The sequence below is a fragment of the Crocodylus siamensis genome, chromosome 14 (assembly GCF_052110815.1).
Source record: "Crocodylus siamensis isolate JL-2025a chromosome 14, ASM5211081v1, whole genome shotgun sequence".
NCBI lineage: Eukaryota > Metazoa > Chordata > Crocodylia > Crocodylidae > Crocodylus > Crocodylus siamensis.
This window is the reverse complement of record NC_143408.1, coordinates 7,083,179-7,100,323: the sequence shown is the minus strand read 5'-3', so window position 1 is coordinate 7,100,323 and position 17,145 is coordinate 7,083,179. Positions and strand designations below refer to the sequence as shown.

General features: G+C 47.9%; 1 protein-coding gene and 1 long non-coding RNA gene across 5 annotated transcripts in view; one reads left to right on the top strand and one right to left on the bottom strand.

Annotated features, from left to right (window-relative positions):
* BTBD2 (BTB domain containing 2) overlaps nt 1-1,364 on the bottom strand; it is a 31,545-nt gene extending 30,181 nt beyond the window's left edge. Inside the window, exon 1 of one of the 4 annotated variants that reach the window (XM_090027083.1) lies at nt 929-1,364. In XM_090027083.1, the coding sequence (XP_089883209.1) occupies nt 929-1,296 (368 nt within the window). In that variant the 5' untranslated portion in view covers nt 1,297-1,364. The remainder of the gene's footprint in view (nt 1-928) is intronic. The other 3 variants (XM_090027082.1, XM_090027084.1, XM_090027081.1) reach the window with 3 other exon arrangements.
* LOC149853294 (uncharacterized) overlaps nt 1,044-17,145 on the top strand; it is a 22,495-nt gene continuing 6,393 nt past the window's right edge. The window contains exon 1 of the long non-coding RNA XR_016439124.1: nt 1,044-1,168. This is a non-coding gene — a long non-coding RNA (uncharacterized LOC149853294). The remainder of the gene's footprint in view (nt 1,169-17,145) is intronic.

The window sequence follows — 17,145 nt, the reverse complement described above, 5'->3', positions numbered from 1 at the left end:
CTTGCTTTTCATTTTCAATTCTCTATCACTTGGAAATGCAGGGGTACACACCAGTATTAAAAACTTAAGAGCCCTGTGAGCCAAAAGAGTTTAAGGGGCACCATGTTAGCATTTCAGCTCTGCTAGAGCACCAGCGTGTTGCCACCGCATCTCAGAGATTTTCATACCACAGGAGGCTAAACCTCCATCTTCGAAGTTCTGCACATGTGGCCAGGTCTCCAGGAAGACAATGCATCTCCTACCCACAGGTACAACCTGGGAGGCGTAACCTGACAGCTAAGCCAGAGGCATGAAAACAGGGAAAACAAAAGCAAAAAGTGAGCAGAAGAGTGCCAGGGCAGCAAACCAGGGGACCCACTCCAGCCTGCGAGGCCTCGCCCTGCAGCATGCCCCACTTCCCCTTCACCCCGCAGCATGTCGGCAGTCCGCACAAGGCAGAAAAAGCAGCACGAGCGAGCGATGATGCTTCAGCGCAAGGAGCCCCCAACTCCCCACCTCCTGCCCCGCCTTCAGCACAGGGCTCTCCCCCTGCCCCCCCATCCTCTCTCAACATGGGGCTCCCTCCTCACAACATGGGGCTCTGCCCCCGCTCCCCCTCACTGACATGGGGCTCTGCCCCTGCGCACCCCGTTCTCTCTCAGCACAGGGCTCTGCCCCCCACATGGGGCTGTGGCCCCTGCTCCCCCCCTCCGACATGGGGCTCTCTCCCTGGCCCCACAAACATGGCCCCCCTGCCCTCTCAGCAGGAGGCTCCCTCCCCACATGGGGCTCTGCCCCCTGCTCCCCCCCTCTAACAGGGGGCCTCCCCCTGGCCGCTCCCTACTCAGGGTGTCCCTCCCCGCCTCAGCACAGGGCTGTGCATCCTCCCCAGTACGGGGCCCTGCCCCCACCCCGGGGGTCCCGGCTGGGCGGGCGGGAGGGCGCGCACCTGTGGGCCGGGATGCGCTGCGAGCCGCGGCCCTTGCCCACCAGGAAGTGCACGTCGCTGAGCACCTCGTTGTTGAAGAGGAAGGCGAAGCGCTCCTGCACCGTGGGCTTGGTGGCCTGCCAGTTGTACACGGGCTCCCGCTGCAGCGCACCCGCCCCGCACAGCGCCGCCGCCGCCGCCCCCGCCGGGCCCGCGCCCGCGCCCCCCGCCGCCGGGTTGACGGCGCCGCACTGGTTGTAGGTGAGGCCCGGCGGCGACGCGGGGGGGCCCGGGGCGGCGGCGGCGCCGTTGCCCGGCGGGGGCGGCGGCGGCTGCGGGCAGGAGGACGACAGGCCCCCGGGGCCCGCGCCGCTCCCACCGGCCGCCATCTTGTGCGCAGCAGGCGCAGGCGCGCGCGGGGCGGGGGGGGGGCGGGGCGGCAGCAGCACCAGCACCAGCAGCAGCGGCGGCCGCACGGGGCTGGGGGGCGCCCCCTGTGGGGCGGGGGGGCAGCGCGCGCACAGCGCCGGGCAGCAGCGGCGCATGGGGGCGGGGCCGCCGGCCGGGGGGCGGGGCCGCGGCGCGCGGGGCACGACGGGAGCGGCGGGCTCCCCTCAGGCGGGATGGTGGCGGGGTCGCGCCCCTGCAGCGCGCAGGCTCCGAGCGCCGAAAATGTTCATTTAAAAAAAAAATTTTTTTGAGGGACGTGTTTGGCAGAGACAAAAAGACACGCACGACTCCGCCGCTCCTGATGAGCCTAACTGCCTTTAAAAAAAATAAAAAACTCGCACAGCTTTCGGGCTCAGGGAAATTGAAAGACGGGGTAAAGGACCGCCTTTCGGTGCCCCGGAGGCCGAGGGAGCACGTGGGGAGCGAGAAAGATGGCTGGAAGATGGGCACAGGTGGCCAAAAGCTCGCACAAAAAAAAAATCACTTGGAAGAACAGGGCCTGTGGCCAAAAGTTTGCAGAGAAAGCTAGTTTGAACAAGGACACCTGCGCATGCGGCCAAAAGCTTGCAAAAAAAGACCGTTTCAAGAAGGGTGCGTGCGGCCAAAAGTTTGGAGAGGAAGATAACTTGTGATCGTTTCATAGGATGTTTTTAAGGCCGCGCATTGACGCAGCGGATGCCCAACCCCAGTGGCTCTGAGCAGGGCCGGAGTAGCGTGTAGGCGAACTAGGCATGTTCCTATTGCCCTAAGCGAGGAAGGGCTCAGTTGTGCTTATTTTACATATTACAATTAAGTGAAAAAAAGTAACACAGGAAGTTCATCTTCAGCTGGGGGCCCACGAGCTTGCTTGCCGGGGGCCTACTAAAGGGTTAATCCAGCCCTGGCACTGAGAGTCCCCTTTTTCAGGAATTTTTTTCATGCCTCAAGTCAAGTTGGCCAAATCAATTCCAAATCCACGCGAGTCATTCAGGAACCATGCGTGGCCTTGCTCCTAGCAAGCATCCTCCACCCACGCCTTCAGATGTTTCCAAATCCTTTGGCTGGTGTCCTACATGCAGGCCTGAGCCCGGAGGCCGTGGGTTCGGATGCCCTGAGTTTTGCTTGCCCTCAGCCATATGGCTGCAGAAACAAGCTAGGGAGGAGTCTCCTGTTTCCATAAAGTTGGTGTGCAGCCAAGATCTTCCCACTGGAAGTGAAAGTGGGAGGCTAACTATGCCTTGCCTCAGTGAAGGTACTACCCCCGTGCCACATTCATGGTTTTCCCCTGCCAGTAAGAAAACCATTGTGGTGTTCATAGTATTTCCCCTGCCTGGCACTGAGAATCATCAGCATTTTCTTATGGCGGCTTGCCTTAAAACAAAGATATGCTTCCATTTGGATGACCCAGGTCTCACTCACTCACTGCAGCATTAAAGTGAGCAATATCAAGTAAATAAGATTTATGTGCATACTTATTTATTTGCATGGGGGGGGGTTCAGTGTATGATAGTATTTGAGCAAATACAAGAATTTTGAGCTTCCAATACAATGATTCATATTTAAGAGCTGGCAAGGCTGCATGGGGGGAGAACATGGGTGCAGGTCACTGCAAGGGAGACAGGGCCCTGGGGTGCTGGCAGGGCAGAGGCCTGGAGGGGTGTGGGGGCCTGTGGGGAGGGACCAGGTTGAGAGACCGGTGGGCACAGGCAGTGCCTCAGCTTGCCTTCTGCTGGCAGTCCCTCACCTCTGAGGAGCGGCTTTGCACCTGGGCATCACCTACCAGGGCCGGTCAGGATTCACCTGTGCAGCTGCAAGTAGAAAGCAGGGTAGAGTTGCACCTTGGAGACCAATGTAGCTCTATACGTGTAGTATATGTTATCTCACTAGGTATCTCTGGATCTACTATATATAACCAAAGTAGATGTGTAGTATAGATATAGATGCCCACACATACCTATCTAGATATCTAGCTTGCTTAGCCTCTAAGGTGCAACTCTACTCTGCCCTCTGCTGGGAACTGCATATGTGGCCTCTGATCCAGCACTGGTAAGGGATTATGGCATGCAAAGCACAGCAGAGCCTTCAGGTGGATGATTGTGTACCTGTAGGACCCTGCTACACTTTACATATACAGATATTACACTACTGACTGACTAGTTGTGCACTAAATTTAGACAGGCCACAGATGTACAGTAGTTATCATGCAATTAACTGGTCAATGGTGCAATACATATAGACCAGCATCACTTGCAAAGTTATCATCACTTGCCCATCCAGGTACAAAAAGAGCCAACCAGTTAGTGCTTGAAAATGTGTAACAACTCTAGCTGGCTTCTATCCAGCTTAAGTTGAACAAGTGGCAGGACCCATAGAGAGAACACATACACAAGCTTTCAGGAGTTCAAGTTCACTTCAACAAATGTTTCAGCTCACCAAAGCCTGTGATAACATACATTTACTTCTACTTTGTTTAGTTTATAAGGTGCAAATCTATCTTGCCTGCTCCTTGACTGCACACTAACACACCTAACTACACCTCTATGCCAATGCAAGCCAGTTTCAGTGATCATTTTGGAAAACCCTGTCCCCCCACCAACCAGTTTTCCAAGCTTCACAGCTGTTGTAGGAAAAAGGGTATTTCACACCAGCCTGGTACCTCCCTAATCACATGCTGCTGCTATCTCACTGTGGCCCTCAAACTTCCCAGTACGAATGTTAGCAAGCTCGCTCCTTGCTGCCCTGTGGGATAACAGGAGGCTGTGGGCACTGACTGGCAGATAACAACAGATTTTTATCTTGGAGCCAGCTGTTATTGCAAGGTAAAAAGTGGCTTGAAGGTCAGGATGAATCTGAAAGGCAGAGGATGGGTGGAGAAATTCATTAGGAGACAAGACAGTTGCATGGGTCTGAATTCAGCGGCCAAACTGTTAAAGCAGGGTGGTTTATTATTCACTGAGATGTGATCAATGTTCCCTGCTCACCTCTCTTACCTATTCTACCCTCAGATGTGTACGCCCATGCATTAGAGAGCCAGTGTTCGATCCCTGCTTCCACTGGTTCAGAAACTGCTCAGCCCCCAGGGATGTATTATCTTCCTGTACTGTTTCCCTAAGGCTTTCATTATCATTTGCCTAATACATCCTGACATGGCATTTGTATTGGCCCAAAGCTGCAAAAACTGTGTGGCTTAGGAGTTTCAGACAGACATCACTACAAGCAGCTATTGCTAAGGAATACTGTGACAGCGTCATTTCTTTCCTGCCCAGGGCAGGGGGTTGGACTTGATGATCTAATAGGTCCTTTCAGACCCTAAAATCTATGAATCTATGACTCAGGGACTGCAGAAAACAGAGCTGCTAAACAAAAGCAGTGATTTGAATACAAAGGGTAGGGAAGTGGGGAGGAAAAAGTAGGGGCACTTCTGAGAAAGGCAAGGTGAGTAGGACAGGGAAAGCCAAAAGAGTTAACCCACAGAGGAAAATAGGGCCTATAAAAACTAATCCAGGTAAAGGGATAAAACTCTATAGTCTCAATTTAAAGCAATCCAGTCTGCAGATGATTTCTTGTTCCACCATTTTCTGTTCACATTCATTTTTAAAGTTTTGATGTCTAAAAGACCAGTCAATCTTAAGTCCAGCAATGGCATGAATGTCCAACAAGGTTAAAGTGGTTTGATGCCATTTAGGAGTAGCTGTTTAATCCTGCTGTGATATATACTGACACTGAACAAAAAACATGTGGCATACGCAGATGGATGCTCCCGAATGCCTGGCTACAAAAACATCCGGTTCTTTATATGTTTAGTCCTAGTTTTTAAGTGGCACTGTTCATGCGATCAAAGTTAGCGGTTCCAGGACCCACAGTAACACCTATGAAAGGATCAGCTCTGCACTTATGTGCTGCCTAGCTGCCACTGTAAACATTTAAGGGCAAAATATCAATTTTCAAAACTCACATATAGCAGCCTCCTAGCCCCAGAGACATCTAAGGAGATTGGTAAACAAGGGTCTGAGTAGAATTTAAGTAAAATTCAGGCACCAAGTCACAACAGCAGCTCCGTTTCAGCAGTCACAAAACTCCTTAAGCACCTACATTCATCTGGCATCTACATTTGTCCTAAAATGATCCCCAGGGGTCTGATCTTATGCCTCACATGTGCAGAAGTGCCCCAGTCTAAGCAGTTAAGTGCCAAACTCCCACATGAGCTCCGTTTGCAATTCAGAGAGGAGGTGAAGTAGTACGAGGCATGTTCTGAATAAACCTAACACATGTGACAGCATCATGTTCAGCATGAAGCACAGCAGTCACGGTCACGCCTGCTGGAATACGCAGCCAGAGGGGGTGAAGGTGATGCCAGCCACCTTTTATGTGATAGCCCCTGGGCAGGATGTGCAACCTCCATAGTGAAGACAAGTCCTATGTAGTCAATTTGGCTTTTGCCCTAAGCATCTAAGGGTTTGCCTCTAACAGAGCAGCAGGAGGTGTGGGCCCCGCGGGGTTTCATAGATTTCATAGACATTAGGGCTGGAAGGGACTTCGGGAGATCATCGGGGTGTGAGCATGCCCCACACAGCCAAGTCTGCAGGCACACTTCAAATCCAGAAGTTCGCTAGGGAGGCTCCAAGCGTACCCCCCCCCCCAATCAGACACAAGTCTCAGAGGGACAAGTCCAAGGCAGCCTCGGTGATGTATGGCTGACTTGGATCATGCCCACAGACTAAGGTGTTCAAGACCCACTTCCACAATAGTGGAGACGAGCCCTAAATTTCCACCTGTGAAGTTCCCGAAGCACTTACATGTCTGTTTCTGGGCATGTTCAGAACTGCCTAAATGCTGATCAGCTAGGTCTTCTGCTCACGCTTCATCCCCTGCCTATCCTGTGTACAGGAATCGATCTGCTAGGCACTCTCAGACCCACACCCACCATACCAGGCCCTATGCCGAACACGGCCAAAGGAGGTAGTGGGATGTTTCCCACATCTTTTTATCCCAGCAGTCTGGATTGTACTGGACTTCACAGCAGATGATCCCTTCTGCCTTAATAATCTCTGAGTGTGACTGAAAAGCAGCCTTGTTTTAAAGGGGTATTGTTTTTATTTAAAACATAATCTTTCTTCTACTAATAATCAACTGATAGAACTAAGAACTGAAATATGCTTTAAACCAGGGGCGGGCAATTATTTCGGGTGGAGGGCTGCTTACTGAGTTTCAGCAAGCCACTGGGGGCCACATGACAGGCAGCCGGGGCAGATAAATATTAATTTTCTAAATTTTGGGGCCTCGGCCCATGGGCCGCATTTTGCCCACCCCTGCTTTAAACCCTTGCACGCTTTCTTTCTTTACTATTTGCCCAAGACACGTGGCTGGGTGTGTTGCTTTTATGTACCGTTTGCCACAAAAATAAATCTCCACTCTGCATGATGCAGCTAACAACTTATAAAGCAACAGCATTATCGCTCCGAATGCTCCATGCAGAAGATCTGCCATGCAGCAGGTGTCCAGGTTGTAGCCGTGTTGGTCTAGAGGCAAAAGGAATCAAAACTTGTGGCAGAGCTGATATCTTTCATTAGACCAGCTAGATATTTGCAAAAAAAATTCCTTATTTGCAAGCTTTCGGGCACAGGCACCCTTCATCAGGCGTAGGAGAGTGCAAAGACTGTAAACGTTCTCCTAGGTAGAAATGAAAATTCATATTTCACAGGAAAGTGGAAGGTGTGGTAAAGTCTCCTGTTTAGGACAGTTCATTTTCTGCAGATTAGGCTCAGAGAAAAGTTGGAAACATCTTTTTACCTCGCAATTGTCTGGCGGTAAGCAGGATGTAGAATCATATTTCCTTCTGGTTATGATGTTTCATATTTCACAGAAGGGTGGAGAGACGGGCTGTTCTGGGCAGGAATCTTTGGCGGAGAGGTATCTCTGTGCTCTGTTAGATAAACGTTAGAGGGAGCTAAAGACTATCACATGAATTCAAGTGTAAGCCATAACAAGACCTTGAAAGGGGAACTAGTAGAGAAGCTAACTAGGATCAATGGAGTTCTGCCACCTTTCAGATTGGATATAAGGAAAAAACTTTTCTGGTTCGTGTGACCAGACCGTGGAATAGACTCCCAGCGGGGAGTGGCGCAGGCACCTACTTGGAGATCTTCAGAAGGGGACTGGACATACACCTCGCTGGGGTTATTTGACCCCAGCAGTCTTTCCGGCTCAAAGCAGGGGGGTTGGACCCAATGATCTCACGGGGTCTCTTCCAGCCCTAAACGTCTGTGAAACTGCAAAACATGTATTAAATATCATTTTCTCTATTTTACAAAAGATTAAACTGATCACATCCATTCACAGTATTGTGGTAAGGCTCAGTTTTCAATAAAGGACAATGGTGAACATGGGAACAAAGATTGGATGGCTAATGGGAATGAGAGCAGGGATTTAGGAATTACCGTACCTGGACTGGAAGCAAAACTCAGAGTATAATGTACTCAGGTCAGGGGGACTAGATAATTTCCGCCCCAGACTTCTGAAGGAACTGGTATATGAAATTCTAGTTCGGGCAGCAAGGATTTGTAATAGATTGATCACATTGTGAGTAGTACCATGTAGCTATAGAATAGCAGATGCATGTATGGTATATTTAAGAAGGGCAAAAGTGATCCAGGCAGCTGCAAAGCCTGCATGTGTGACCACCATAATATATAAGATATAGACCAAGTTTTGAAGGAAAGAATAATTAAAGGCATGGTGGTAAAGAGAAAATGGGATAAAATATAACTTAGCTTTACCAAGGGTAGATTATGCCAGACTAACCTGATATATTTTGTTGATAAGTGATTTTCTAGGGAAAGAAACGCAGAAGATTTCATATATCTGGACTTCAATTTAGCACTTTATATGGTGCCAAAAGATGCAGAAAATGGGGATTACTTAAAATGTGGAAGGTGGAGGTTAGTACAAAAATTGTAACAAGTAGCCAGGAACTGACTAAGGAGGTGATAACAATGTGTGGTGCTGAAAGGGAACCAACCACTAGGCTGAAAAGATATTATCCAGAGAGTTTTCAAGTCTTAGGATTGCTCTTATTACAGCCTGCCATTAATGATCTGGGCACAAAAAGTAGAAGTGTTCTAATGAAATGTCCTGATAATTCAAAAGTTGGAAATATAAGCCCTAAGGAGGATCACAATATTAGAGAAGGAGAGTTGGAAGACCTTGAGGACTGGAGGAACAGAGAAGTGATCAGCTTCAACAGTGTAAACTGCAAGGTCATTCATTTAGTGGCTAGTATGATTTTGATGTCAGCTAGGAGCTTATAAGTTAGAAATGGCTGGGGGCAGGGAGGGCAGAAAGACCTGGATGAACTAGTCAGTTGTTGAAATGACTAAAAGCCACCAGTGCCATGAGAATGAAAGACTGATGCGACTTCCTAAGATGGATCAGTAGAAATAGGAAAATAAGTTTGTACAATCAATACTTCCCTAAGTGAGACTTCATTAGGAATACTGTATAAAGTGCTGGCCACCAATGCTAAAAAAAAAAAAAAAAAAAAGATTAATTGGAATTGGAACAGGTGCAGAGCAGTGTTAGGATGATCAGGTGAATGGAGAGTCTATCATGTAAAAGGAGACTCAAAGAACGTGGCATGTTCATTCTAGCTGAGAGGGGATTTGATTCCTGCCTATAAATATGTCAGAAAGGTAAACACCAGAGAGGAAAAGGAACTATTTTAGCTAAAAGCAATGTTGGCACAAGGACAAATGGATATAAACTGGCCAGGAATATGGATGGAAATCAGAAGAAGGTTTCTAACCCATCAGAGAAGTGAGGTTCTGGAACAGTCTTTCAAAAGGAGTAGTGAGAACAAAAACCTACCAGCTGTTAAGATGAGCCTAGATGCATTTCTGGAAGGATGATATAGCATGGTTGTTGGCAATAACACAGGACTGCACTCAGAGCTCTCTCTCAGTCCTAGCTTTCTATTCCTATATTTTATGATACTGCCAACCTTTTTGTCCTTGATCTTGTTAGAAATTACCGCAGTAATTCTCTCCCAGGAAGCTGGCTGTGCCACTGCCCATATCCCCTGCCTCTTTCAAGGGTAAAGGATAATACCACATGGATGTCTCCATGTTGGACACCATACTTACAAGATCTTTTTAGTTCCTTTTTTTTTGGATGGGCAATAATCCATACTACCATAATTTTTTCAGGGGTGTTGGTTGTAGCCCTGTTAGTCTAAGGACATAGGCCGAGAAGGTTCTTTGGGTAAATCTGATATCTTTTATTAGATCAACTCAAATAGTTGGAAAACTTCTTTGCAAGCTTTCGGGTACAACCATCCTTCTTCAGGCCTGAAGAAGGATGGTTGTACCCGAAAGCTTGCAAAGAAGAATTTTTCCAACTATTCCTATAGGAACTTCTTCAGGCCTGAAGAAGGATGTTGTACCCGAAAGCTTGCAAAGAAGAACTTTTCCAACGATTTGAGTTGATCTAATAAAAGATATCAGATTTACCCGAAGAACCTTGTCTACCTTTATTTTTTGCCTTTTCGAACACCTTTCATTTGAGGGTCTCAGAAGCACTTAACAAACATTATCAACACAATATCCCTCCTCCTCTCTGGATTGTTAGGTAAGTGGTGTGATCTCCATTGGCAGTGAGGGAAAAGGCAGAGAGAGACTAACCTAAGTACAATTCCAACCCTACACAGCAAGATCTGGTAAATCTAGGAAGATAATTAGAAGTCTTTAGGAGTCTTGTATCCACTTTCATGATGGTTGTTCTGCTTCCAGGGCACCCAGGATCCTTCCTCACTCCAGCAAAGCAAATGATAAAATCAGAGTAAACTAACTGTACAGTACTTCTAGTCTAATTATTTCAGAGTCACGCAGGTGCAGCTGCTACCATGTGTGGCCTAGCAGTAGCCCATTGAAGAGCGCTGCCTCTCTTAATAGATCAGCCGAGAACGAAAGGCACGTTTGTATGTGTTACATGTGAAGTTAAACAGCAGCAAAGCACAAGAGCGTACTTTAGTAATCAGACAGCTTCATACAGGGCTTGTCCACATGGGATATATTGAGGCAGATCAATGAGTTGAGTTATCTGAAGAGATATGAGTGAGAAGATACTACAGAAGGTACCATAAAAGAAAGTATAGTGGTGACAGTATTGCCTGGTGCCGTGACTGCTGAGTTGGCAGTGGCGATTACTGTACATTACTCATGTCTACAAATATCTAGAATCACATAAATCCATTATGGAACAAAACAGCTAAAAATAAATGCACGTAACCAATTAGAAAAATATGTTTCTATTCAGTGAAAAGCAGGATGTCTCACTAATGTCAGAGGAACAGATTATTTCTTAAACATTCAAACAAGTGACACACGTAAGTTGCCAGACATGTAGCACATGGTGGAAGCAGCAGGCATGTCCAAAATGACTCACGCCATACACTATCAGCTCGAGTCACAGAGACTTTTCAGTAAGTAACACATGCCAGGAAGGACAAATGCACATTCCCACCAAGCTGATCAGCAGTACAGGGCAGACAAAATCAGCTATTGCACTCTGTGTCATCCAGATTATATTCAGATGTTGTGACCTCAAAAGAAGCTGGTGGAATTACTTTCCAGGACTCTTGAGAAAACTCACAGCAACCCCCCAGTCTACCTTGTTTTTAATGAGCTCGTTATCTGCATGCTAACTACTGTTTTTAGTACGAAATGAAATACCGCGGAAGCTCTCTTTAGTGATTTGAACCAAGTGACCTGAGGATTTACTACTGTAGTCAAAGGACATGCATTTGAACAACGGCTCATAGACCTTTACCAATTACTGCAGGAGAACAATGCGCCATGTTACGTTAGCTACATTGGTCCAAACCCAACCCTGCTCTCACTGCCCTTCTTTTCAGCCATTACAGATGCAAGACACAGTGGGCGCATCTACATGTGACCCTACCGCGCCGTTGTTACTACACTGCCGTTCGTATCTCCTTTTGGAAATGCTAAATGACAGCGCGCTAACAGCCCAGACTGCGCCGTCTGCGCGGTGCACTGTTGTTTTTAGCCGCTACATCGCCGTAGCAACGCACTATACCGGAGGAGCATGTTGCTACAGCAACATAGCTGTGGCACCACGGTTTTTACCCAGCGACGTACCATCTCGTGTAGACGCACCCAGCGAGTGTAGGAAAGCAACCCAACGCTGAATCAGGCATGTAACATTTAAGTAATGGGGAGGAAAGAGACATCAAACTGGATAATCCTCCATAATGTTGGAGGAGACACTGGACTTAAACTCAGAAAGACTGGAGAGAGGAACAGCTCCCAACAGTAAATTGTCTGACTTCTGAGTAATACCAAGTGCAAATCAGCAGCTCTGGTGTCTCAAGGTATTTGATTAGCTTAGGAAGCATCAGGGAAAAGCTGCCGCCGTGTCTGGCCTCAGACTTGGAGGAAACTCCTCTTGAGGTGGGAGAAGGATCGAGGCTCTGAAGCCCGTCATCAACACAGCAGTGGCCAGTGCCAGTTGCGACGGTGTTTATTTTGTGACGTGGACATGTCTCCACTGGGAAAGAGGACGAAACATTGAGGAAGATGGAGAACGACCTGGTTTTTGCTGGTCCGGGTAGTCACTTCAGGTCCCTGTATGATGCTACCAAAATAACTCAGGCCTGCGTCCAGAATAGCTCCTTCCTCAGATCCTCATTCTCTAAACAAAAGTCTTGACATAAGAACGTACTCATTGCTTATCTGATCCTAATTTCTGCTCTCCAAACAGCCAGCCAGGCCGGTCCATCCCTTCCAATTCAACCAAGTGGGAGAGAGACCCCAGAGACTTGCTCCTTCTTTTGGACGCTGTTCACTCTGCTTCTTTTTCCTTTCATTTGTCACTTGCTTCTGCAGGTCTCTTCTTTTGTACACTCCCTTTTATTTTCCTTGCTAGCCCCTAATTCTGCTCTTCTCTCATACTTTGTCTCTTTGCCTGCCTATACTGCTTCTCTCCCCGGCTACCTGCCTGGTTCCAGGTGGGCCGTCAGAGCTGCTCTGCTGCAGGAGCCTCTCCCCCGTGCCCTTGGTTAACTGCCAGACTCTACCGCCCTTCCCCGAGCACCAGAGACTCTCCTGATCCCAGCTCTCCGTCCCATGTCACGTGGAGCCTCCCGTCTGCTGACAGCGACGGATCAAGGAGGGCAGGGAGGTCACTCCACGAACTCCATCACCGCTACCTCGTTGCACGCAGGCAGCCGAACAACTCTCTAATGTTAACACCTTTGGAACACGATCCTCCTCTGCTGCACCAAACTGAAACACAAATCATTGCAGGAGGAGAAAGCTTTGCAGCCCCTGAGCCAGGGATAATCCAGATAAGCAGGTCTGATATTCCATCCAGGGGAAGACGGCAGCGGCGGCACTTACCCACCACGCAGTACAGAACGCACAGCAATTCGGGACAGGCTGAACAGGCCACAATTCATCCTCCTATGGATTTTTTTTCCTTCATTCTCCCAAATCCTCCTTGTCAGAGATCTCTGCTGAGTCAATGCTATCTGTAGCCATGAGATAGCAGTTATATTTCCCCACCCCTGCAGTGCAGCCACCTCTAGGGTGGAAACACAGAGGCCATTCTGTACCACTTGCACAACAGAAAGGAAAGACTAACATATCCAGTTAAAAACAACAAACTAATCACAATATTTAGCTGAATAATAGTAGTAGTAGTAGTAGTAGTAGTAGTAAATAAACCTTCTACTCTTTTCCTCCCTGGAGTCCCTAGTGCTTCCTACCGACTCTGACCACAATTTTCAAGAGCAGCTAAACAGTGTAGACATCAATCTCTGTTTGATTTAAACAAGTCGTTCAGGAATATTTCAAAATCCCACCCTTTGCATCTGTTCTTGTTAAGTGAGTTTGTAAGAGTGGAGACTGTCTAGCGTTTGTTGGTATCCAGTCACAATCATCAAGAGCCGCTACCTTGACAGATGGTAGCATGGGCCCCAGTCTTCTGATCCTTGGAGGTCTCCCATCATTTTTGGCTTAACCTTTTCACCAAAAAAAAAATCACTTATTCAGGCCGAGTAAAACATTTTACGATCTCAAACTCATGTTCATTTCAACAAATTGCTTCAGGTAGGAAAAGAAAAAAAAATCCTACTCATGACCTCCCCCCTCCCCCCAAACAATGTTTCTTTTCATAATTCACCTGTAATTTTCTTCTTTTTTAAATTTAAAATGTAAAAAAAAAAAAAAACCCCCAAACTTGGAAATAAAAATAAAACACACCTTGGGTTTTCCATTTGCTGGAAAATGTAGACAGGACAAGTATCAGAAATTATTTTATTTTAATTTTTTTGCCATGTCCAGCGCACCAAAAAACCCCCCTATCTTTGTACAGGCATACTCCCATTGAAAAACTCACCTAAAGTGAACCAGTTTAGCTTGTGGTGAGCAGACACACACGAGTAGGTCGGCCTTCTAGAAGGCCGTCTCATCCTTGACATGATGCTTTACTCACTTTAACCAGGGCAATCCTAACCTCTTCTCAGTTCAAGCTCTGACTCTGCTCGTGTGCACAGCAGAATTTTAATCTCATTAATCTGATAAAACCTGATGGGGAGAAGTTATATGTTCCATTGTCACTGCGATGGTCAGCTAATCTAGTAACTCTATACAGCGTGCCCTTAAAATGACCCATGCTCCAATTACATTCTTTAGTGCTACCATTATAAATAGGCCAGTTAGCTGCATCATGCACCCTGAAGATAAGTATGAAAAGGGATCAGGTTTTACATGAGCCCGAGCTCTCCCATTCCTACAGGAGAAGGTTTCCATTATGCAAACTACTGTACACATATTTATAGCACTTTTCCCAGAGAGGGAGCCTATTTTGAGGTGATGCTATAGCTGCTGAGTTTTGCAGAGGATTTCAGTTTAGCATTGTGCTATTTTCGGGACCGTCTTGGTCTTCTGTGCTTTGAGATGGTTTCCAAGTTCTCCGCCCCTGTAGAGATGGGAAGCTTTGGAGAGAGAAAGCAGAAAAGAAAGAAAGACGTTCAACAGTTTTAGCTTGGATCCCGCTGCCACTGAAGTCAATGACAAATCTCCCAGTGACTTCAACAAGGGCATGACCTGACTGGGATAAATATAGATGGAAAATGGGCAATAGTTATGGACTGGAAAGTATGAAATGATTATGAGGGGACCCAGGGAGGAAGGGTTTCTCTGGGAAGTGAACTTTTAGACTAGAAGGGACATCTGGGTTTCGTCGGCACTAGGCAGCTTCTGCCACCCAAGAGTCTTCCAAGAGACTTCTGGCGCCCTAGGGACGCTGGCAGGGCACTTGCACAGCCGCGTGACATCTGTGAGCGTGGGTTTGCTCGGTGTTGTTGAAAGAACTTGCATTCTGCCATCCAAACTACGTCACGTAGACCTGGTCCAATGGTTAAGGCTTGGAAGAAAGCTCCAGCAGAGACTAGCAGAAGGCAGCATGCTGGAAGGCATGAAGCTGCAAATAAGAGGGATGAGAGAGATCTGAAAGGCAAGCATGTTAGGTGGAGGAGGTTTGCAGGAAGAAGATGAGAGCAGTCGAGGTAACTGTGAAATCCCACCGGGCCCTACAGGGAAGGATGTTATGACAAGCCAACGAGGGGTCTGGAAGTGGCGTTACTATAAGGAATGCAGGGAATAAGGACCTTTGGCAAGTGCAATGCAGAAACAGTGGCAAGAAGTGTGAGCAGGACCAGACACAGGCATGGGCATATCGGGCGGCTGCCTAGGGCCTGGACAGAAAGAAGGCCCCAAAATGGTCATTTTTTTTGTCCAATTATCGTTATCATCCAGGTAGCTTTGACGCCGCACTGGCGTGGGAACTGGCTTTTGTCGTGGCCCAGCTCTGCAGCCTGCCAAACAGCTTAAAAAGAGAGTTTCACTTGGGTTATAATCTCGACTGGATCGGCATGACTCAATTGGTTTGCCTGTCTCCAAAACAGGGAGGGCAGCCTTTATGAACTACTGCAGCAAATACTTCCCAGGCATTTCCTACTGATAGCAAATGTTTCCTATCATAATACTAGTACCCGAGTTCTTACCTAGCACCCCTCATCTGTACAGCTCACACATCCTTGACAAAAGAGGTCAATAATATCATTGTTCCTCTTTTACAGCATGGGAGGCACAGAGATGACAGTGACTTAATTGATTCAACATGCTTAAGTAACCAGTGGATTTCAGTGCTGCAAGACATTGAGACCAAAAGCATAGTAGGGGTTTTAAAACGTGTGAGAGATGAGGAAACACATTCCCATGGGGTGAGTTTTAGCTGAAGTAGCCTACTCAGGGCTTTCTTGCCCTTTCACCTAAAGCAGCTGGTACAGGCCAGTATCAGAGATGGGACACTGAGCACGACGGGCTGTTGGTTTTACCTGAAGCAGCAAAAGCTTAGGAGAGACCAAGGAGTAAACAGGCCACAGACACTTCCCCTCTCAGCTGCATCCCTGAATCAGGAGCAGACATTGGTAGGACATGATAGGGAAGCTTACCTGTATCGGCTGGACACGTTGAAGACTTCCAGGGTCTTGGGCGACCTGGTGATATTCACAAGCATCCACTTCAAGAGGACAAGGTGACTTGAGGGAGGAAAGCTTTATTGAACACAACCCCTTGCTTTCATCCTAGTCTGGAGCTTGACAGGAGACATCAAGAAATCAGCTTGCCACGTGCTTCTGGCAAGCCTCAGGCTGGCCTTTGTTTTTCTGAACTTGCTTGTTTCTTGAATGTATGGCCCCTCCGGCTGTGATGGGGATGCTGCGTATTGGAAATAAGAGTGCGGGTGAGCCTGGAAACAGCAGCGAACAGAGGTCCCATCCTCACTCTCAAAACAGGTGGTGCCATTCACATGGAAATTAGCCAGGTCTTCAGGACAGCAGCCCTGCACGCCACAGCCACAAGTGTGAAGTCCTGGCTGGTGGCCTATAGACAAGAGCCTGGGCAAACAGAACAAGAGAGATGGTCCCTGCCCCAAAAAACTTGAGAGAGAAAAAACAATTGCATACAGGCAAAAAGGCAGCACATGGAAAGGAGTAGCTAGGTCCTCCGTCTAGCAGAGATACTAGGGAAGAGCCGACAGGAAGAAGGATCAGGACGCACGATTAACCGGTTCCACTCACTGTTAGGTATGGGCACTGCTTAGGTCCATACCTAGTCTCTAAATGTGTGAAACACTTTGGGGGGCAAGGAGGGGAGGAAAGGAGCCAAGAACTCCTCTATGCTTCCAACTAGTTACTTCCGCATCCCTGCCACCGCATCAGATACTGAACCGAGCAGTCTTTAGCAATACTCAAGATGCGAGCTCAGGTTTGGTACCGACTTGTTGCTCAGAAAGTAGGCAACTTAACTTCTCCCCTTCAAGCTTCAGCTTCGCCTGCTGCAAATTGATAATGCATCACTCCATGGAGGGCTGTAGGTATTAATTAAAATTCAGAGTGTCCCAGGGAAATGTAGAAATCATGCTCTCATATGATGGCATCCCCGAGTGCTGCAAAAAAACAGCCAGCAGGGGGCACGGTCTAGCGAGATTTCATAGGCATCAGGGCTGGAAGGGACCTCGGGAGATCACCGAGTCCAGCCCCCTGCCCAAAGGGCAGGAAGTCAGCTGGGGTCATAGGATCCCAGCAAGATAAGCATCCAATTTACTCTTGAAGGTGTTCAATGTAGGTGCTTGAACCACCTCCGCTGGCAGACTGTTCCACTCCCACCTCTCAAACATCCTTCAGGTGGAAGATCATCATCCCTTTTAGCCCCTGTTGAGGACACTAT